Below are 22,608 nucleotides of genomic sequence, written 5' to 3'. Positions count from 1 at the left end.
TACACATGCGGATAACTTTATACAAAAACGTCATTCAGATAATGAAAACAGAATTGTAACGGACACACACAGCAAGAGCTGAAGTGGGACAGAACATGTGCGCTGGAGTAACCTGAGAACACAAGTCCAATTCATGCATTAATGAATCTCGAATTCCTGAATGCTACAACTAATAGTATGATACTGGGGTATGTCATTATCTTAAAAAGTATGAGTGCTGGATCAAATATTTTTAGTTGCACATATATAAAAATGGGTTGTGTATTCTAAATAACAGCTAGAAAAGTAAAATAGGGAAAATGTATTTTTCTGCTAGGGACAAAAGTATATAATTTGGTGAAAAAATTTCAGTGGAATTTTCTGTGCTAAAATGTTCAATACTAAAAAATTCCATTCATTTTACATTAAGGTACAATTCATATATTTCCATTATAAGTAAAATAGGTGCCCAAAAAACACTCATGTAGTATGAAAGGTATGTAGTATGGGCAACGGTATGTAGTATGGGCAACAATCAAAGGGCATGGTTTACACTTGTAATATGGCAAATTATTATTTTAGTTTTAGTCACACTGAGGTGTCCAACCTCAGTTGCGGAGCGTCAATATTCACACATTTAGTATTTCCTTATACAACAGTAAAATTGAGAAGAGTATGGTATGCTATATAAAAAGAGTAAAATATGATGACAGGTTTCAGTTCAGGCAACAAGCACTGCAAAAACCTGCCGAATGTGGTTAAACCAGAGCACCATAGACCAGATAATGAATGTAAATAGGAGAAACTTTGTTACTACCACATTTACCATGTTGCTGCTCTGATCTTATACGTTGTCTGTAATTGCTCTTTAAGCAATTTAGTTTTATGGCGACCTACCCAAAAACACATGGATAAAATGCTTTGAGTTACAGAAAAACAGATTTTACTTATTAGTTCCAAGGAAGAAAGAAGCAATTTTACAGATGCACGGGTCACACAAAATCATGTTCAATTCCATTTTCTGAAAACTTAAGTGTAATCACTTGTATATACGTCAGTTTTTTTTTTTTTAATATAACTTAACTGTAGTTTGTAAAACAAAGACCTTTTAGTATGCAACAAAAATGGAAAATGTTCATTTCTAATACTTGGTTGAAAACCCTTTGCTGGTAATGACAGCCTGTAGTCTTGAACTCGTGGACATCACCAGATGCTGGGTTTCCTCCTTTTTAATGCTCTGCCAGGCCTTTACTACAGCAGCTTTCAGTTGTGGGCCTTTCTGTCCGAAGTTTAGTCTTCAACAATTAAAATGCATGCTCAATTGGGTTCAGATCAGGTGACTGACTTGGCCGTTCAAGAATATTCCACTTCTTTGCTTTAATAAACTCCTGGTTTGCTTTGGCTGTATGTTTTGGGTCATTGTCCATTGTCTGTATTATGAAACGCCTCCCAATCAATGTGACTGCATTTAGCTGGATTTGAGCAGACAGTACGTCTCTGAACACCTCAGAATTCATTTGGCTGCTTCTGTCCTCTGTCACATCATGGATAAACACTAGTGTCCCAGTGCCACTGGCAGCCATGCACGCCCAAGCCATCACACTGCCTCCACCATGTTTTACAGATGATGTGGTATGCTTTGGATCATGATCTGTTCCATGCCTTCTCCATACATTGTTGTTCACTTGGTTGGCTGTTGTGAAGGGGTTTCTCTTCACCATGGAAATGATTTTGCCATCATCCACCACTGTTGTCTTCCGTGGACGTCCAGGTCTTTTGACGTTGCCGAGTTCACCAGTGCTTTGTTTCCTTCTCATGATGTACCAAAATTTCTCCTAATATTCTATACTTCTAATATTGTAGAAATTTCTCGGATGGGTTTTTGCAGCCTAAGGATGGCCTGCATGGAGAGCTCCTTTGACCGCATGTCTCAAAATCTTCCATATCTTCCACATACAAGCAAACCCCCCCACACCCAAATCAACCTGACTTTTTTATGCAATCTTTTTGTTCAACCCATGGAATTAAAGCGCAAAGTCTGTAGTTCAACTGCATCTGAGTTGTTTCATTTACAATAATTGTGGTAATGTACAGAACCAAAATTAGAAAAAAAGTTGTCACTGTCAAAATATTTATGGACCTAACTGTATTTTTACATTACAGAGGGTGCATGCTATGCATATTGATAGGGCCCTACTTTGTACCTTACATTATGTTTTATTATGTTTATTTTGTTGGGTAAATGCTATCAGAGAAACAAACTCCTGCCAAGCCCGGAGACGAGGAAGTGGCTGCCAATCTTGGCTTTAGACCAAATTTATACTTTCCTTAGAAGATAAAGGAGAATTCAATGAAAGACAGGAAATTTATTTCCTTAGCCTGAAACCGAAAGAAATAATAAGGGCCACACAAAGTTGCTTCCACTTTAGTCTGACACCTGTGTACACACCATCTAGAACTAATAAAAAGTTAGAATTAGACTTTCTTAGTAATAAAAGTAGCCAGTTAAGAGGGAGCCAGTGGAATTTACAATGCTGAATCTTAAAAATTAATTTTTAAGCAGTTACTAGAACACCTAATTGTAAAGTTGCTACACTACAATCCAGATGTGCTCACTGTTATAACAAATGCCAGTATTGGCTTCTGTGGCCTGGTCCTGGTAATACTACTATAAATGCTTGTGGTTTCTTCTAAATAGTCGCTTTGCTTGTATAACCCCTTCATTGTGTTTTTGTACTCAGCTGCACAAATATTTAGGTAAAGAACCTGCCATAATAATTGGAAAAATTATAAAGAGTTACAGTAAGTAAAATGTTAAAATATGTATATATTACACATAGTTTGTATCAAAATTTTGTACTGAAACTCAGACTAGGTTTTTGTTTTTTTTTAAACTTCTCTCAACTGATACATTTCCATCCCATAACAACCAAGAGCCATTATAGCAGTTGGTTTGTACTGCTCCGTAACACTTGGCTGATCATTATTGTGTCTTTTGCTATGTCTCTCAATCAGGGTTCCTCCAGAGGGGTTGCTTTAGCAATAAGCAATTTGTCAAATTAGTTTAACCAATGCCAATGATCTTTATGGCTATCTGTAAGGATGACATTCTCCCCACTGACCACCACCACACTAATAAGTTGTGGATATAGGAATTATAGCAGGGGTTTCCTAAGACCTGAACGTTACTTTCAAGGGTTCCATCATGTTAAAAAGGTGGTGAAAGGCTGATTTATTGGTACCAAGAGACACCAAAAACCAATAAAGACAGCACTCAGAATAAAGAAAATCCCTTTGTTACAATAGAAATTGAGGGGACATTAAGCTCAAACTAACAGGGTCCTCATTTGTATAGTAACTGTCTGAACCCTTTAGCTTGACAGATAAAAGAATGGAAGGTGAAACCTCTGCTCTATGATCACTATAATCTCTGATCTATGATCATGTGATATCCTGAAGGGATTTAAGTGCTACAGTCTAAGGGGAAATGCTTTATTGACAAAATATAGGGACGTACAATTTAAAAGTAAAAAGAAATATATTATTCACTGTTGATACAGGTCAGAGCACTTTAAATGGGAGTGTGAAGAACAAAGTGTTAAGGTTTGCTATATTTTCACAGTAAACTCCAGAGCCACAAATGTCATGTTTGCACGGCAGGGGCCCAGTGAGCGCTGACCACAAGTAACTTTGTCCATTAAACATGTGGTTAATCAACAGCGGAAATATATTCAGAGTTCTGTTTCCTCTGAGCAACTTTCTGGCTAGCTTTTCAATCAATACATCCTTTTCTGTAGTTATAAGATGGATTAAACAGATGACGCGAGACCCCCAAATACCATAAGCAATGTACAGGAATATATAAATCTACGCTGTGGAAAAAGTATTCTGAAAATGAATTGAAAACATCATAGAATACCCAACAAACATTTATATCTATATGAACCATAAGAGATGCACAATTTTTAATAAGAATACATGAAGCAATTCTTACCAGCTCTTAGGATAACTGGCTTAACGCCAATTACTGCGGAAATCCATACAGAGACAAAGATCTAGTCATGCCAACTGGCCAAAGTATGTGAAAACCTTAAATGCATGACATTGGTTTTGCTAAATCATAATGAATCATAAATAATAACCTGGTCTTTTCCCTAATAAGATAGTGCTTACACCTTTATTATTCATCCTATTTTGCATTCTACAGCTAGTCTCCAGAAACCTTCTTCAGCCCATTTCTTGTTTACACGCACAGCACTGCTCAGGACTGGTTTTCTGATTGTGGGCCATGTCTTCTTTAAACAATACCTAACTGTTGTTCACCAAGATGCTGGCCCTAATCTTAGACCTGCTGTTAAATCATTTTATTATTTTATTGTAGGGTAGGTTGGTAGAGAATTTTCAGAGGAGTCTCTGACTGTCCAATGTTACAGTGGTTTGGAAGGATCCCGAGCATTGAGAAATCTTCACTGAAAGACTCATAGCTTGGACTGATCCCGCATTCTTCTCAGTCGGTGTTCCTTCCACAGGTGAAATGTTAGTCCCTCCGGTTTCAAGCCTATGTAACATTTTAGCGAGTTCACATACAGTTAAGAAGTGTTTATACGCCTAAACTCACTTTAAAATCTCATCCACACATTTAATACAAATTATACATTTTGCATATTGTTTAAGACATCTATGTTTTTTTCACAGACAGTTTATTTCATTTTTTATTGAGTATATCAAAATTCCAGTGGTTTGCAAGTTTACATACAATTTAGTTTTATCTGGAAGCCTTCAACTTCAGCCAAATATTTTGGGTTTGCCTTCCACAGGCTTCTTACAATACATTAGTGGAATTCTGGCCTTTTCAGGTCAATATAGAACTTGTTTTACTGTGAATATAAATACTGGTCTACCTGTTTTCTCCAGCCCTTTCACAAAGTCTGCGTTTTTTCTGGGACTGATTAGCGCTTTGCATGTTAAAGTACTCTGGGATACAGAATGCATCTCCTTGCAGTATGATCACTGTGTGCTCTCATGATGTTTATACTTCAGTATTAATATTTGGAATTTTCAGGCGTTTGGAAGTTGTTCCTAAGGATGAACCAGATTTGTGGAAGTTAACAATTTTTATTTCTTTCTCAGGTCTTGGCTGATTTCTTTTGAAGTTGCCATTATGTCATGCAAAGAGGCAGCGAGTTTGATGGTAGGCCTTAATATACATCCACATGTTGACTCCAATTAGACTAACTGGCCATCAGAAACTAATTGTCTAACTGCCTGAAATCATTTGGAATTTTCCAAGCTGTTAAAAGACACAGTTAACTTATATGTAAACCTGTCACCCACTGGAATTCTGATATAGACAATAAAATCTAAAATGTCTGTCTGTGAATGTTGATGGATGAAATAACTTTTGCCCTGAACAAAAGAGATGTCATAAATGATTTGCCAAATTTATAGTTTATGAATATAAAATATGTGGAAAGGTTATAGGATAGTTTTAAAGATATCACCCTTAAGCTGCGTACTCACGTGCAATTCTTGACGTTGTAAAAGGATCTTTTATGATCCTTTCCAATGATAAGAACGGAACGATGCATGAAGGAGTGCTCTACATACAGCACCGCGCTGCTCTATGGTGAAGGTAGAGGGAGAACGACAGAGCGGACCCTGCTGCGCACTCTCCCCCTTCTCTTGTATTAGGATCGCTCGTCGTTCATCATCTGTGGATCCGCCATGACAGATCCACGGAAGGCTGTACACATGCCAAATTCTCGTCCGATAATCAACAGAAAAACTTAACGTGTGTACGTAGCTTCAGTGTATGTATTTAAATCCCTATTGATCCAGCTATTATTTTTGTTTAAAACCTCAAGTTTTTCCCAAACATGTAGTGTTTGTTCAAGTGTTCCTCTTTATAGTTACTGGTGAGAGAGCGAGGTGTTGTACTGAGCATCTTGTCAAAAAAAAATAAATAAAAAATACTGCACTCAGGAATGTAAGAATGCAGTTTAAGCAGTGTGCTTCAACACAATAATGATAAAGAAATACTGCAACTATTGATAAAATCTTTGTGAAGAGTTATCAGAGTGATCAGTATGTAAAGTATTATGGTCAATAGTGGGTCAGTGTGGGCTTGATGTGGTTTCTGGCAGCTTTCTTACACAGCATGTCAAATTACTCTTATGAAAATATATTTATGCACCACCATATTGTTACTAACCCCAGGAATGTCAGCAGAGCCACAAGCTTAGCCCTGTGTTTATGTCCATTACAATCTTTGTGTGGGAAGCCTATAAAAACACAACATTGTGTTGTGTTTTTACCAATTACAGGAGAACAGAGACGATATCAAGCTTGGACCACATAGTTAACTGGGAAACATTAAAAAAAAAAAAAAAGCTTCATAGAAAAAAAATAGAAAAAAAGAGAAGTATTGTGATAGAAACTTATTTTTTGCAGGGAGCAGGACCCCAAATCATTGCAATAGTGGCAATAAGTGACAAAACCAACTCTGGACCTAAAACATTTGAATCCATTGAACTACACTGTTTTATCTATTAATGTAGATTTAAATGCAATCTCAATCAGGGTAATGCAATTTTAGAAGTAATTTATATTTTGGAGAAGAACCTTTGCTCTCAGTGTGTAAGCAGTGATCATTATGCAGATGTCGGACATGTGTCTATCCAAGTCAAAGCCAAAGGGTGCATGAGCTTTGCTGAGTTTTTGCTCAGGTCTGATTAAGATTCCACAGGGGCAATCAGACCTCTTCAGAGACACTGCTGTTTTCCTGCAGCTGTTGACATGGGACAGACTACTCTACATGGGTTGCTCCGCAAAAAAAAATGAAAGGCAAGTCATTTTGTTTCAATGCATCTGTAACATATTTAGTCAGTTTAAAACCTAGTTGATTCTTCAGTTTAATCTAATATTAGGCATAGAACAGGGCACCGATTGTGAACATGCCAATTTTGGTATTCTCTGGCAAATGCCAATCAAGCTACCTAATTCCAAGCTATGAGAACAGGTCCCACTACAGGAAATCAAGCCGCAGGTCTCTCCCACAGTTTGGTTAGAAACAAGCACAGAAGCAGCACGCTAGAGGCCATCTTGTAGGGCTCGGGCAGCACTCCCCCTGTTCCACCTCACACAAAGACATAGATACCAATCCTGCTGCCGAGTTGTTGCCTTTCTAAAGTCTTGTGTGGCTCTACATGTCTTAAGATCCATCTCCTGCATGCTTTTAGCTTGTCCTACGCATATTTATGTATTTTTCTGGAGATTCTGGAATACCTGTGAAACTTGACTGACTTGCAGGTACCGCCTCACATTACTGTACAGTGCAAGTATCGAGAATGGCACTAGCAAAATACAAAACTGATAAAACATCTGTCAGGTAGAAAAAGGAGGGAGGAATACTCTGTAGTAAAACAGTTACCTATGAGGGGGATGGCTTGCTCCCATCCACCTTTTTCTGCTTTAATTTGCACTAAAATAGGTAAAAAGGGATTCACAGTCGCTTATGCTTCCTAACTGGGTGCAATCAATAGTATCCTAAACCCTCGTATGCCCAATTTTATATGCAGTGTATTTTTATGGGAATACACCACTTATTTACAGGAACTTGAGAAGGCTCTTCTCTATCCTTCAACTCCAACAAACTTTGATGGATGAATGCTTGTCAACAGTAGCAAGTTCTGTGGCCAGGGCGCAACAACTAGGAAGGGGCAGTCTTTTAAAACTAACAAAAGTTGTCTAGACACTTCAAGCATGGTTATGAGACGTGAATATACTAGTCGAGCTATGTAAATACCACTTAAATGATTATAATCTTCTTTTAATATGATCAATTTCCCAAGCTGTTATAATGACATCCAATTTGTGCATTAATATCTTCACTGTGAATAATATGAGTTACTATTCAAGTGACAGGTCCGTAAATAACAGCACTATATACTCTTTTGCCCTACACTAGTATTATCAACACATTCTAAGTAAAATATGATGATAAATCAACAGATTGTACATCAATAACTACTAGTGGATAAAAAGGATTAGCATTAATTATGGTATTTTCTAATGTGTACTGTAGATTATTGTTATATATTTCTTATACTGTGCATTTTTGTATATACACTCAGACCGTTTAGTACGCTTTTAAACCTATCCCTGAAGAAGCCTATCGAGGCGAAACGCATCGGATTCTTATGCGACACGATATGGTCAAAAATTAAATTTATTTTATTTTTTTTTATCTCTAATACTTATAATTTGCCAGAAAAACTATGTATAGTATGCCAAACCCCTGTCCTGTGAGTTAAAAGAACAGAGGGAAATACTGTATATATATGTATTATGTATTCAAATAATACACAAGTCAGTTTTGAATGAAAAACCACTAGCCTTTCTTTCTCTCATACATGCTAAATTGTATCTGATCGTTAAGTCATTAAACAAGCAATCTGCTATCTTCAGGTTAATGTGGCGCATGCAGAAGGAAGAATAATTTTTTGTAAACCTCCTGCCTGAATGTAATTACTTTCATAGGCAATTTATAGATAACAGGATGAAGAAACAGTATGCAATGAAATGCTTCACATGCCTCAACAGAATTAGTTTGCTATAGTTCTTTAGTACACATTGTTTTCTACCTCATAGCAATAGACATTGCTTTATGGTCATCGGACAGCCCCAAAGCTCATAATGGAAATAGAAATGGTAAAATTAGCTCTCTGAATACGAAGAATAGAAGATGGGTTGCTGGAAAATTTTAAGGCCAACAAAGTTTAACATCACTTAACTACAAATGTCATAACTGGGGCCACACACAACATTCTCTTTCCAGCCACAGCAGACAGCTAAACAGGGTGTGTATTTGGGATGCAGGTATTGCTCAGAGCAACCAGATTCCAGATGATACTTTTATATTAAGAGTAGGCTTTAAAATTAAAGCTGACTGGATGGTTTGAGAACGTTTCCCAAAATTCCCTTCCCTCTACCTTCATATAACACCCAAGTGGCTATAAATGTATAAATGTGTTAAAATTCCTAGCATTTGAGGGAGATTATTTTTAAGGGATATGCAAATATTGCCTTAACACATAGATAGGTGGAACCTTAATGAACTTTGTGTTTCTTTTGGCTCTGAGCGGTATTCCAGTATGATTATGGCCCTGGCATATGCTGCAATAACCAGAATGACCCTGTAATAAAGACTAGACAATGTTTCTCCCTCTCATGGAGCAATGTGGCTGGTCTTGTATTTAACCCCCCCTTTTTTGCAGGCGGTCTTTAGTAGGTGGGCTTGACAAATCCCTCCCAAAACTCTGCAAAGGCTATGGGCAGAACTATGATTATGCCACTGTTACTATTACAAGGTAATAAACGTGCCAGCAAATACATTAGCTGCACACAAACTGGTTTAGGATCATTTGAATTATTAGAGAATTCATTTGAATGAAAGTTTTTGTGCTCAGAACTACATTTAGATATTTATTAACTTTTGGCTTTCATTTAGAAAGACAAGAAAAAAGCCACAGAGACCCGGGCATGGTCAGAATCTCAGATTACATGGACCTCAATAAGGAAGCGCATTACATAAGACTTGTATCCCTCCCTATCTAAACAAGTACAGAACACCGAGCATACCGAAATCAACGCACAGTCCTGGCAAAAGAAAGCAGCCTCAAGGTAAGTCAATAGTTTTTCATTTACATAGGCACATTTTATGAGTTTTACAGGAAACCTATAGGTGTAAATGAAAGACTGTAATGAACAAATACTGGTAGAATCAAGCTCAGCCACCACAGACCTAACTACAGCCACATGTACTGAGTTCCTGGTACAGAGAGCCGGCAGGACCATGGGATGGTGTGGGAGCTTTCAGAAGGAGAACTCAACTAGATAAAAGGGCAACACATACCTGCTGCAACACTACACACAAACAACTGCACATTTTGATTTGTGCAATTTGCTTTATTTTATGTTTGCCAAGCATTCAACAATATTCAACCCTTGGCATGTGCTCAACTATTTGTCATTGAAAATAGGCGACTGCAACTTTATCACTGCGCAAGCAACAACAATTAAGTAACATCTGTGATATTTTTTTTATATTTGCACTACTCTTTTCTAACCCCTCTCCCATCTCACAAAGCCCTTATCTGACTAACTTTCCAACTTTTAATATACTAGGGTTTTTTTTTTTTTTTTTTTACAGGTTGTTGTCTTTACTAATCTTTTAACATTCTGCTAAACCTTTTTTGTGTTAGTACTGCTTGGACCAGAGCAGAAGAGCAGATTATACCCTTGCAAGATTCTCCTGAAAAAGTTACTGAAAAAAAAAGTATTGCATGCCACTTGTCAGTGGTAATAATAATTTAAAGTTGTACTAATGCCAGATAACTGGTAATATAAGTTTGAAATAAAAAAAATAAATAAATAATCCCGGCAAATTTAAGCCACCAATATATATTTATCTCACAAATATCAGAATAAGTTGAAAGCACTTGTACATTTAGATAAAAATATATGCTTATATTATATATAACGAAGGCTCTTTGGGGGTTGGAAATAGTTAATAAACTATAGTTAATAAAAGCCCAATAAAATGCTGATGTGCCACTCAATATCCCAAGCACTCTGTATGATAAACCAAAACTACTTGCCAAGGAGGATCTCGAAGGTCCCTTGGTTCTCAGTACTCCAGGCAACCTGAAGACTTTAGTATGCAATCCACTGATGAACAAAAGGCTTATAACAGGGAGATTACATTTTCGTTTTTACTTGTTGTTTGCATGTGCTTTATACTTGAAGAATGCCAGCTGGCTGAGCTACCAAAGCTTATGACAGAAAAGGCATTCCCTTCTTTCCAGCACCAGCAGTCCAGCTGTAATGAACTGCTTTGCATTTTCTCCCGAAACTCTGCAGGGGAGACATCATTGGAAGACTCCGCATTCAAACTCTCCTACTTACAGGGGCAGCAAGATGCAACCAAGAGCTGAAGAATTCTGATCTAAACTTCAGTTGTTCAGCTCCTTTCTTCTACTACTCTACAGAGCAAGAAGGCAAGAAAGACCTCTGCTATCTCGGAAAAGGTTTGTCTCATGCAATTGTTTTAGGTCTTTTTAACACTAAATGTTTAGAAAAGGAGAAGAAAGTCCTTTGAAATATGCCTTGAATATTTAGCACACAACCACATCTGGAAGCTGTTAACCCGTTCTCTGACAGCAAGAGCCTACTTTGCCAGAATACAGCTCAGTAACAGAAGAATTCTGAAGGCATGTGAACTGGGGAGACTATGAAACATATGTAAGGTTATTAGTATCTAGGGTTGTGTACATGCATATTGAATTTTTATAATAAGTAGTGCCAATTTGTATTCATTGAAAAATGTTACCAATCCTATCATTTTATATTTGTGTATCTGGTATGGACTTTTCATAAAAAGCGAGTACTTCTGATCTTTGTGTTATTTACTACCTATACACATCCAAACTTTGATCTCCATCCCTATCTTACTATAGATATTACCTTTAGATAATTTATAGATATTACCAAAGTACATCCAGAAAAAACAAGGTTGGTCTCCCTTCTTGTATATCTTGGTATATAAAACGTGGATTTCTGAACAATTTTAAGAATTGCATAAATCCAGAAAAAATATTTAAGTCATCCAGAAAGCTTGTGTTTTAAATAACTTATAATAACCAAGAAAAGGTGTTGTCTGAATTCCTATTTTCTACATTTGTGAATGAATCTTTTATGGTACAGCTTTCTTCTATCATAGCAGCCTGAGCTGCTGCAAACTAAAATGTTCTTCTCTTAATGTTTCTAAGGTTTACAAAGTCTGTATTGTAATGAACTACCTATGCTTGGAAATATATTTGGTATGGCTAAGGATTGTAGACCTGCTGTTGCAGAAATACTTGAATACTGGGACTTGCAGTATATAGCACCAGAATAATCACCAGCTGACTGTCCTATGTACAAGGATTAGGATCTTCACAACTATTAAAAATCCAATGCTTCTTTTTATTTTTATAAACATCCTAATTATCTTGATTTGCACAACTAAAAAGCAATTGTAGAGGCCTGTACTTTACTGTATAAGCTTTAAAAAGTTTGCAAGGAAGGAAATGTATTCATTCTCATTTCAGTCCTAGTTACATTACTTACTTACATTATGACAAACTACAAATACTAATACAGATACAGAAGTATATGTGCTAAAGAAAGGGGCAAAATAATATGCGGTTACTTAAAAGCAGAACGTTTTCTTCTAATTCAAACAACTTAGTCATGTAAAAGGTAAATTGTGATAGTAGGTGAAGCATTACTAAACTTCTCATGATAGAATTAACAGATTAGTTGCAAAACATTTACATCCTGTCACAGTCTAGAATACAAAAATACTAGTGTATTATAGTGTGATCTGTCTATTTAGGAATTCCCTTGCATGTGTATTAGAAACAATCCGATTCCCTGTAGGTTTACACAAACAGAGTGCTTCTGTTACTGCTATGGTGGTCACAAAGAGCAGCCTCTGCTGTGCCACCTGTCAGTCATTGCTTGGACTACATGAACCCTTTATACTTGTCACGTCCAAGTGACACTTTACATAACCAGCTTAAACATAATATTTTTAAGTGGAGCTGTCATCATTGACAGAAAACCACATTGGTTTATTTAACAGATCCAAAATTTTTCTTTTTAAAAGTTAGAATTAAAATCTGCCAGGACACCTGAAAGTCAACTTAAGCTGTAGCAAATGGATAGCAAAGTAACTTCATAATGAAATACAAATGCTGGCTTGTGGTAAGGGGTGGTGTTTCAAAAGAGTTGAAAGAAGTTCTATGGCAGGAAAGATAGTTTAAAAAATGTAAACACAATTCTAACTGTTTAACAGATCTGTCTGTGGTAAACGGACACTGCTCATCCCTGGCCTTTTATTGTTTTCTATTAGCCAAGGTATGTTCTGGATCCCTGGCATCCTATAGGCAGTATATAGGAGTTTGCACATGTGCATATGGCAGATAAACATTGGGCCGATGCTTTTTAAACTACAGTAGAACACCGGGTATTCGGAACTCAGATAACCAGAAAACTGAAATAACCAGCACCCGAAAGCTCTGCTTTTTTCATTGCTCCTGCAGCCCTAGCGGAGCAATCAGGGCAGTGAAGCTGTCAGGAGAGCAGAACATAGCCCCGCTGATTTCTCTGCTCTGTGATTGGCTGAGGAAAGGGAAATCCTGATGACGGCTCAAGAGTCATCTGGGTTTCCCTTTTCTCAGCCATTCAGCACTAGGGGTGAATGGGGACAAGTCTCCCCATTTAAGTCTAGTGGTGAATGGCCGAGAAACCTCAGTTTCAGAGTAACATTCAGTTAACCCGGAAACTACACTTATCTGGAAACGTCCATTCCCGTGGGTGCCGGATAACCAAGGTTCTACTGTATTTGGTGTAGGTTGCCATTGCTCCCACTCTGGAGGAAGGCTCCAACGCTGCAGTGGTAATCAATGGTGGAGAAATGGTGCAAAGGTATGCATTGGAGAAGTGCAGGGGGTACATAGGTGATTAGCAGTGAATGGTTGGTTCGAAGGTGAGCAGTAGGGGAGGTGGGGCGAGTTTTCTAAAATACCTGTGTGGATGTTGTAATATGTCTTTCAATGAGCCTAAGAGCACATTGATTAAAATATATTTTGTGGAAGAAATGATGTCTGTAAGGCTGTGCATGTCCCTGGTAGCTAGTCTCCTATCAGCACAGTGTGACATTACTCTAAATTTGCAGTGGAGGTTGTTTTATGAGTAACCAGGAGTGCATTTTTTAGGGGACCCTTTACACTTAAAGCACACCAAGGGTGTTCAGATAAAAGTGTTTGAAAACCAATGACCTAGTGTAGTGCACATGATAAGAGAGCCTCCCTTCTGACCCTGAATCAACAGAATGTATTGGGATGTACCAAAATTCCCATATTCACCTTTTCATACAATGTTATTACATAATACCTTACTTTACTATGCATAAAACACAAAGCACAAGCTCTACAACATATAAGCATAATAAAGAATCACTGCAGCTTTTTTTTCTTTTTTTTAAACAGCAGCAAGAAATTGATTTAAAAATCAGTTTCTGGTCAAAAGAGAAATAGGTTAGACAGAAATTATTAAAAAAACAACTGCAAATTCTGCAGCTGTGCTTAGGAAAGGTTACTAAAGATTACATTATCATTGCTTCTCCATAGGAAATGAGAATAAAAGTGCTCAGGCTAATCTGAAATAGACCATATTATTACAACCAATATTTACTGAATGTAATAGCTATAACCCCTAAATATATATGGATGCTTTCCAAACAATCACAGCTGCTTTTAACAGACCTTAAAGGTAATGAATACAGAATATGTATAAACTTTAAATGACTTATATAAAATTTTCTAAGCAGGCCTAACCCTTGCACAGGTGGAAGAATAAACCACTATAGGAATGAAGTCTCAAACAGGCAGGTTGTGATTCCTTTATCTAGTCAATGCTTACTGACTCAGGGCCCGAGTGTTCTTACTAATAGAACCTGGCAAAGGTAGGAAAGGTTGAAAATCCCCAGGTCTGCGGAGTACCCATGCTGCTACACCATGACAGTGTAACCTGGTAAAGTAATCTTTATGTCATATGAAAGCAATAGAAATGGTAATATGCAGTAAGACTAAATGAAACCAAGGTGTTTTCACTTGTTTTGTGCATATCCAGCACTTTCTATAGAATTCTCACTTTCTGAGAATGAATCCAGGTTAAGAAGTTACTATAACACAGGGAAGGAGAAACTCTGAGCAAAGATAGCTGGGGTGAATACAATGGAAACAGATGCTGAGCTGGGTTCACATCAAAGAAACAAACCCATAATCCACCTCTGCAATAATGGTTGCTTAAATTGAGATGCATATAAATCAGTTTTAGTATGTGCTTGTGGTGCAAAAAGAGGCAGGAAATTACGTGTATGATGAAAAATGCAAAGCCTACATCTTGTAAGGGAAAATGTACAGCAAAACTGAAGAAAAGGGGGCAAGTACAAAATCATATTTATATGCACACTGTCACGCTAACCAAGGAATCTAAAACCATTCATATGGGAAAGAATGTTTAGGTGTGTTAAAAATGAGAAATACATATGTTTGAAGCTTCAAGTCTCTTCGTTTGGTTATTCAGCTGTAAGTAAAATATTTGTAGCTTGTAAAACTCCTTGAAATTGATACGCTTCTTGGTCCTATAAAAACAGAGGTCAATAATAATGGTAAAGACCCGACAGTTTATATTAAGCACACGGGATAGTAAGTTGTGTAATAAGAATGCTGTATTGCAAAACAACCAAATTAACATTTTAAAACAAGATATAAAAAAGTAATTATAGTTTGTAGCTCAGAATACATCATCCCTGCCATATGTTATCTGCTGGCAGACTTCTAAACAGCTGTGTGTACACCAGTGCCATCTGATGCTGCCAGGTGTTTTCTTTTTAACTACATTGTGTATTCCTAATACATCATAAGATAATCTATTAAAGCCATTTATTTTATAGCAGGTCTCATAACTGACATCAATAAGATATATTTAGAGTAGAAGACAGATACATGGGTATACAATATTATAGATTTACTATTATTTTTCAACAGAAAAATATTATATCTGAGTAATCTTGCACTTGCAAGAATACGAAAAAGGGAGAAGGCAAAAACCCCTTGTATATCTAGGCTCAAAACAATATGCAACTATGTGTTCAGTACACAATACACATAAAAAATGAATGTTTAAGAAACAGATCTTGTTTTCAAGCCTGTTGTACCTGCATAGCACATTCCTGTTTATATATTAAATTTGGAATTGATGACTTAATACTCCAGAGAATGTCTTTTTGTGAAACATGTTGGCAAAAAGAAAGAAGCAGACTGCTCTCCCATGTCTAGAGTCAGAGCTCCAGCCAAACAATACAAGCAAAGTGTGCTGCAAAATTCAGGAGCAATCAAGAGGCAGTGCTGGTGTGCGTCTCAGACTCACAGATGTTTACAGCTATAAAAATGACGACCCCTTGTCTACTGCCAAGAGTTTATCCAGAACTTAGTGCATGGGGATCCAGATATTTATTCTCTCTGCAGCATATTTTTCAATGGCCGTCTGACACTCTGAACAGCTTTCAGTCCATAAGCCCAGGTAAGATAGATGTAGAGGGGAAGTGACGAGCCAAACATCTGCATCCCTACACTTACACTCTTTTATGTACAATACGTAACCTTCAGTTTAAAGCTCTCTATGGTGAGAAGAGCAGCAGACAGGCCAAATTCATCACATTTAGTGGAATAAGGTGTTATGCATTTAAAGTAAGAGGGAAAATATTTTTCTATGTATTCATATAGAAATAATGCCAGATTTCTGCTTACCCCTTTTATGAAAGTGGTGATCAACTGAAAAACAAATCTACACTTTTTGCAGGTTGCTACTTTCAGCATTATTAGAGGACGTTCATCAAATTTCTCAAGGTTAGCCTGATCAGTCATTGAAAGTAAATCTAACATTTTTAAAATTCCATTTAATAATCTGGCATTGGGCAAGTCCTTATTGCAGAAAGGTACAGAGGATGTCTTTTTTGCAATAAGTATTCTTACCTGGCTGATTGGTGTCCATCTGCCAAAATTTTGCTGAGTTGCTCAGGGGTTGAAAATGAACTGACAGTGGTTAACAGCTTGGTTTTCAACTACCTGACTAAAGCCAGCGTTACTGGTACAGGTAGGCTGCATCACAGATGTGATTTTTTTAGTCTGGCCATCATTTTATTTTAAAGCTTTGAAAATAAACATGTAAGTGGTCTGCATTTACTATAGGGAATTATGACTGCCAAAACTAATTTTACCTTATCTGTTTCAGTTGCCTCGAAACCAATCTCTGCCGGGTTAAGATGGACAGCACCTTGTGGACATTAGGGGTATTACTACTATTTCTGTTTACCGCAGGACACTGTGCAAAAAGCATAACAGAGAGCCATAGAGGAACTTCAAAAAGACTTGCACGATCTACAGACTATGCAGATAATGATGGAAAAAGATGCGGCTACACATTCATGGTACCCCAGCAAAAAATCACTGGGCCAATATGCGTCAGTACCAAAGGTCCTGGGCAAAATAAAGAGCAGGTGACTAGGATGGACTTGGAAAACCTTAAAGACTCCCTTTCCAAGCAGAAGCGAGATATGGAGATGCTACAAGTTCTAGTGGATGTTGATGGGAACATTGTTAGTGAGGTAAAGCTGCTGAGAAAAGAGAGCCGTAACATGAACTCCCGGGTGACACAGCTTTATATGCAGCTCCTACATGAGATTATCCGCAAAAGAGATAATTCCCTTGAAATTGCTCAGCTGGAAAACAAGATCCTCAATGTAACTGCTGAAATGCTGCGAGCAGCTACACGATACAAAGAGCTGGAAATAAAATATGCCTCCCTCGTTGATCTGGTCAACAACCAGTCAGCATTAATAACACTTTTGGAAGACCAGTGCCTGAGGGTCTTCTCCAGGAGAGATAGCCAGGGGTCACCACCTTTAGTACAGGTAGTGCCACAGCACATTCCAAACAGTCAACAGTACACCCCTGGACTAGGTGGTGGAAATGAAATCCAAAGGGACACTGGATTCCCCAGGGCCAGGGACAGCCGACAGCCACCGCAAGCTCCAGCACCAACAGCGAGTCCATTTCGCATACCTCCAGTAACCGTAATCAATGAAGGTAATCTTTATGGTTTTATACAAAGAAGTTTGATTTACTGACACTGTAAGAAAATTTGACAGACCCCTACATACAAATATACACACACAGGAACTGCAGTTAAGACTTGTAGTGTTGGAAACCTTCTGGTGGTTATTTATTAGGTGCCAACTCAACAAAATATTCCTAACCACAAAAGCTACTCACACCGCTCTCAATACATATATGGTCAGTAGGCATTAACACATTCCTATTCAACCGAACACCAAAAATTAGTAAGGGAGCGTGTGAGTCATTGTTACCTAATCAACTTACCTTTTCTTTTTCACCACAAATTTTTTGGCCATTTGAGTGAAAACCATGTGATATTACAGACAATTGTGATACTATAAGGCAGATTAGGGAGGAGTTTTTTGCCGATACCAATCCAAAGATGGAAATAGAAGCAAAAAAACCAAAGTATGTGCCTGGAAGGTAATTCTCTGATCCTTCAGTGTGTGGATCAATCTATCACAGGCTTCATGGAAAACTCAGGCTTATGGCTTTGGATGTACCAGGGCACTTAGCCCTAAAATGTACAGCATGATGTCTTAAAGACCTATTACCAGTTCCGAGCGCTGCAACAGGGTGTAGGGGTCTAGTTATATGCAATTAGTTATTAAAAAATAAACTAGTACTTTTTGAAAATTTACTTTCTGGGACCAAGAGACAAGTTTACTTTAAACATAAATCTGCACTTCAAACCTAGCAGTTGAAATTAAATCTGAAAACATATGATTTTACAGACATATGGTATTACAGACTCCAGACACTAAATAAATAAGGCCCAAGTAGGTTTAGCTTCTCTATAGAATCAATCAAAACCTGCAGTTTCTTTTTAGGCACAAAGGACACAAATACAAAACATTAACAAAGCTCAGGTCACATCACTGCACTTATTTTTTGTATTCAATAAAGCTTTGGAACATTTGCAGTATTATCCCGCCAAACATGTCACCCCTGGAGAATGATGTGTGGTACTAATGAAATGAGGGAAAACAGAGTGAGAATCGGCGATACATGTGAATATAAAACAAGCAATTATCCTAACAGCATGTTTGTCCAGTTGCCTTGACCTAAAAGCTTAGGAAAGTATAGTGGAGCCACAATGACAGAAACCAAAGCAGGAATGATGGAAATGTAAACCAATATGCAGAGTATTGAAACATTTAGGGAGACAATGTACACACCAGTATAATGGTAAAAATGTCTCTCCAGGGGACAGTATGGTGTATGGTGTAATCTGCGGATGACTGATTCATTGTGAATTATCAAAATATGTAAATTCCTAGAATCTATAAATACCTAGGGATGTATATATAGTTTTTCAAAAGCATCATCTAAAAACATTAAGAAGTGTTGATGAACATCTCTTTATAGACTTTTAATGCTGTTTAAATGGTTTAAACAAAAAAGTACATTAGTACTGATCAGCTCTCTTCAAAACAACTTTCCTTCCAGAGTAAGGTAAATAGTCTGACCTCTGTTAACTTTTGTGCAGAATTGGGAGTTTATGGCACTCCAGCTGCTTTATCTACAAATTCTGACAGTTTTAATGCATTAAACAAGGCACACTATAAACAAACAAGTCTTTATAAAATACCAGCTTTGTCAGAGGTTTGCAAGTAACAAAATACTATAAACTATTTTCAGGACGAAGTACATGTTTCATATATGTACAGTTAGGTCCATAAATATTTGGACAGATAACATTTTTATAATTTTGGTTCTGTACATTACCACAATTAATTTTAAAAATAAACAACTCAGATGCAGTTGAACTGCAGATTTGTATGTGGAAGATTTTGCTGTGAATAGACAACATGAAGTGAAAGGAGCTCTCCATGTGAAACAAGCCATCTTTAAGCTGCAAAAACAGAAAAAAACCCATCTGAGAAATTGGTACAATATTAGGAGTGGCAAAATCTACTGTTTGATATATCAAGAGAAAGAAACAAAGCACTGGTGAACTGAGATTAAAGCTAAAAGTCTGCAGTACAACTGTATCTGAGTTGTTTCATTTAAAATTAATTGTGGTAATGTACAGAACCAAAATTAGAAAAAAATTGTCCCTGTCCAAATATTTATGGACCTAACTGTATAACAAAACACTTTCAATAGTATACAGTATGTAATGGTATAATGTATATAGAAGACCAAAGGGAGTGAAAATTAAATTGTTGAGCTTTCAAACTCTAATAACAATTGTTCCCCATGACCCCGTCCCAGTCACTATCACTACTTTCCTATATCATTGCCAACCATGGCCTTAATCATAGGAACTTGCTTTCATAACTGCAATTATGTTTTTACATATTATTTACCGAATGGCATTAAACGGTGTTCAGTCAGACATTTTCATGTCTTTTAGAAAAAGAAAAACACCGTACACCGTACACTTGTTATGGTAAAGAGTGGACCCAATGCTGTCACACTATAACAGTATCAACATTGGGTTTACATTTGACCCCACTCCCACAAAAGCGTGAGCAATGTGCAAAACTGACAGGCCTAGATAAGTGAGCTCAAAGTTAGTTTACCGAGTCACATTTCAGGATGATTTCAGTACAACATAAACAAACTGAAAATGATAAACCCAAGTAAACCAGGAAATTGTTTCTTTATTATTATTCCTCAGACGTGGAAAGTATTTTTAAGAAAACATTTACAATGCCATTTTCTAAAGTACAATTTATCTTTGTGGAATATTTCTTAATAAATGTGATCCATCATACACTGACACCTGTAAGGAAAGGTTATGGCCCAGCTCTGTACAGAAGTAAAAGTTACATTCCTGGTATGCTAAAGTAACAAAAAATTTTTTTTACGGGTCAAAGGATTATTATTTCTGTTTGTCCAGACTCATGATAAACACAGTCTGGTGATGGTTCTGATGTTTATGGTTCTGCTTTTCAACATCTTTAATCACCTGCCTGCATACAGGACAAAGCATCTTCAGTTTTATAATCCCCATTGACTGGAGACAGAGAAGTGATAAAAGAAGCTGTAAAGCTGGACCAGAAATTAGTAGAGATAAATGGCTAAGAAGTAAGAACTACAAGAACACATCATTAAAATACTATGGAAATTAAAATTGTATATAATTCCCTACATCATCTTTTCCACCGAAAACATCTAAGTAAAAGAGGCTGTGACTTCCACATACATTTGTAACCAACCAGCTTTTAGTTTTTTTAATTTTAAAGTTCTATTTTAAAATGTTGTGACCAAGGAGGCATTATTGCAGAGAGGGACAATTTCTATTCTGCCATAAAACATTCACCTGCCAGACCCCTATCTTCAGCTGTTAGTAGCTGCAGTGCATCCCGGCTTACGCTGCAGTTGGTAGGACTGAATGAACTAAGTCACCCTAGCCAGGGTAGGCAAAGATCGAAACAAAAAAATAAAAGAAGAACGAAGATGGTGGCGACGGAACAGGGACAGGTAAGTGTAAAAGGGTTTATTCCTCTTTAATGATAGGTATATACATATCTTGACTTTTCCTTTAAAAGACTAGCATATCCCCGTTCCCTTTCAAACCTCCCACTTGGAATTTAAGACACATTTACTTTAAGATCTTGTGCTAGCCACATTTGCAGAAAAGAACATTGGGTGGTGTTATATAACAAAGTGTCCTATTACTTTGTCACAAGATTCTAATGGTTTTATTTATCCTAAAAAGACATGAAACTAAGGAGCATGACGACTACTAAACAAAATCCTGTAATTCCTAACATCAGAGAACGATATATTCTTTGGCAGAAACACCTGGAGTTATGCAGACTAGTGAGGACATACATTTGTTTCTTTTCCAACACATTATTTTATTCTCATCTTATAGCTCCCAGTTGTCCCTTTCCTGAAACTTCTCAGCTGTCCATAAATTAGGATTGCACATACAGACCTGAATAATTGCACTTTCCTGCTGCCAAACCTATAAGGAGTGCTAACAGTGCCTATTTTGTACTTAAAAAAAAAAAAAAAAAAAAAGTACTACGTAATATGATGTCACATTCTTTTTAATCGTCATGCCCTATTAAGGAAGAATATGATCTGTCTGAGACACTTCATGCCAACTCCTTCCTTAGGCAGCCTGTTTATGTGATGCGTGCCTTGGCTTTGTTCTAAAGGAACTGGACAAGGAAGCTTCCGTACAGGAAGTCAAAATCTATCAAGATGCAGTTTGGGCTGCAACAGTTTAACATGTAACAAAAGATTGCAGACAGATGTACACATGCAGACTATAATACAATTCTATTATTGAGTATGGGTGAATGTTAAACACCACCTCAGTTATTACACCTTAATGATTTAAACTTTTTTGTTCAATCACACTTCATGACTCGAGTGATGATAGGACTTATTACGGTTTATTTTTAATACCGTATTACTGTATGTGAAAAGTTAAGCTATGATAATCTCAGCATACAAAGGAATAGAAGCACAAGCTGTCTGTGTTTTTACTGCTAATATCCTAGTAGCTTAGAATTGGTGTCAATAGCTTTGGCACATAACATACATATGGGATCGAGTTGAACTAAGGCTCTTTCACATCATTTTTAAAAAAAATGTAAAATGGTAACATGCAGGTACCATACCGTCTTATGATATACATTTATACCAGCAGACAAACACACATGTACAGTACCTGCCAATGTATCTGCATGCATTGTGATGGTTCTTGGGAAGTAAAGAGGAATAAAACCCTGAGGATAACCACCTGTCCCTGTTCTGTCATAGATGCCCCCACCTTTTCTCTAGTTTTCTTTTCCACGTTCCGGTTAATGGTCACCTTTGCTTGGCCAGGCTGCAGGGGAAGCCGGGATGTGATGGGTATCTTGCAAGCAACGCTTAG

The 22,608-nt window shown here is 37.2% G+C and overlaps 2 protein-coding genes across 10 annotated transcripts in view; one reads left to right on the top strand and one right to left on the bottom strand.

Annotated features, from left to right (window-relative positions):
• RALGPS2 (Ral GEF with PH domain and SH3 binding motif 2) overlaps positions 1–22,608 on the bottom strand; it is a 132,994-nt gene that overhangs the window by 32,753 nt on the left and 77,633 nt on the right. The gene's annotated exons all lie outside the window — the stretch shown is intronic.
• The window catches only part of ANGPTL1 (angiopoietin like 1), a 21,015-nt gene continuing 7,865 nt past the window's right edge, over positions 9,459–22,608 (top strand). Inside the window, exons 1-3 of one of the 2 annotated variants that reach the window (XM_072419745.1) lie at positions 9,459–9,660; positions 10,900–11,066; positions 16,882–17,735. In XM_072419745.1, the coding sequence (XP_072275846.1) occupies positions 16,913–17,735 (823 nt within the window). In that variant the 5' untranslated portion in view covers positions 9,459–9,660; positions 10,900–11,066; positions 16,882–16,912. Of the gene's footprint in view, positions 9,661–10,811; positions 11,067–16,881; positions 17,736–22,608 lie in introns of those variants that run through there. The other variant, XM_072419746.1, reaches the window with a different exon arrangement.

This window comes from Pyxicephalus adspersus, chromosome 8, assembly GCF_032062135.1.
Source record: "Pyxicephalus adspersus chromosome 8, UCB_Pads_2.0, whole genome shotgun sequence".
In the NCBI taxonomy this organism is placed as follows: domain Eukaryota; kingdom Metazoa; phylum Chordata; class Amphibia; order Anura; family Pyxicephalidae; genus Pyxicephalus; species Pyxicephalus adspersus.
This window is presented reverse-complemented; position numbering and strand designations above follow the sequence as displayed.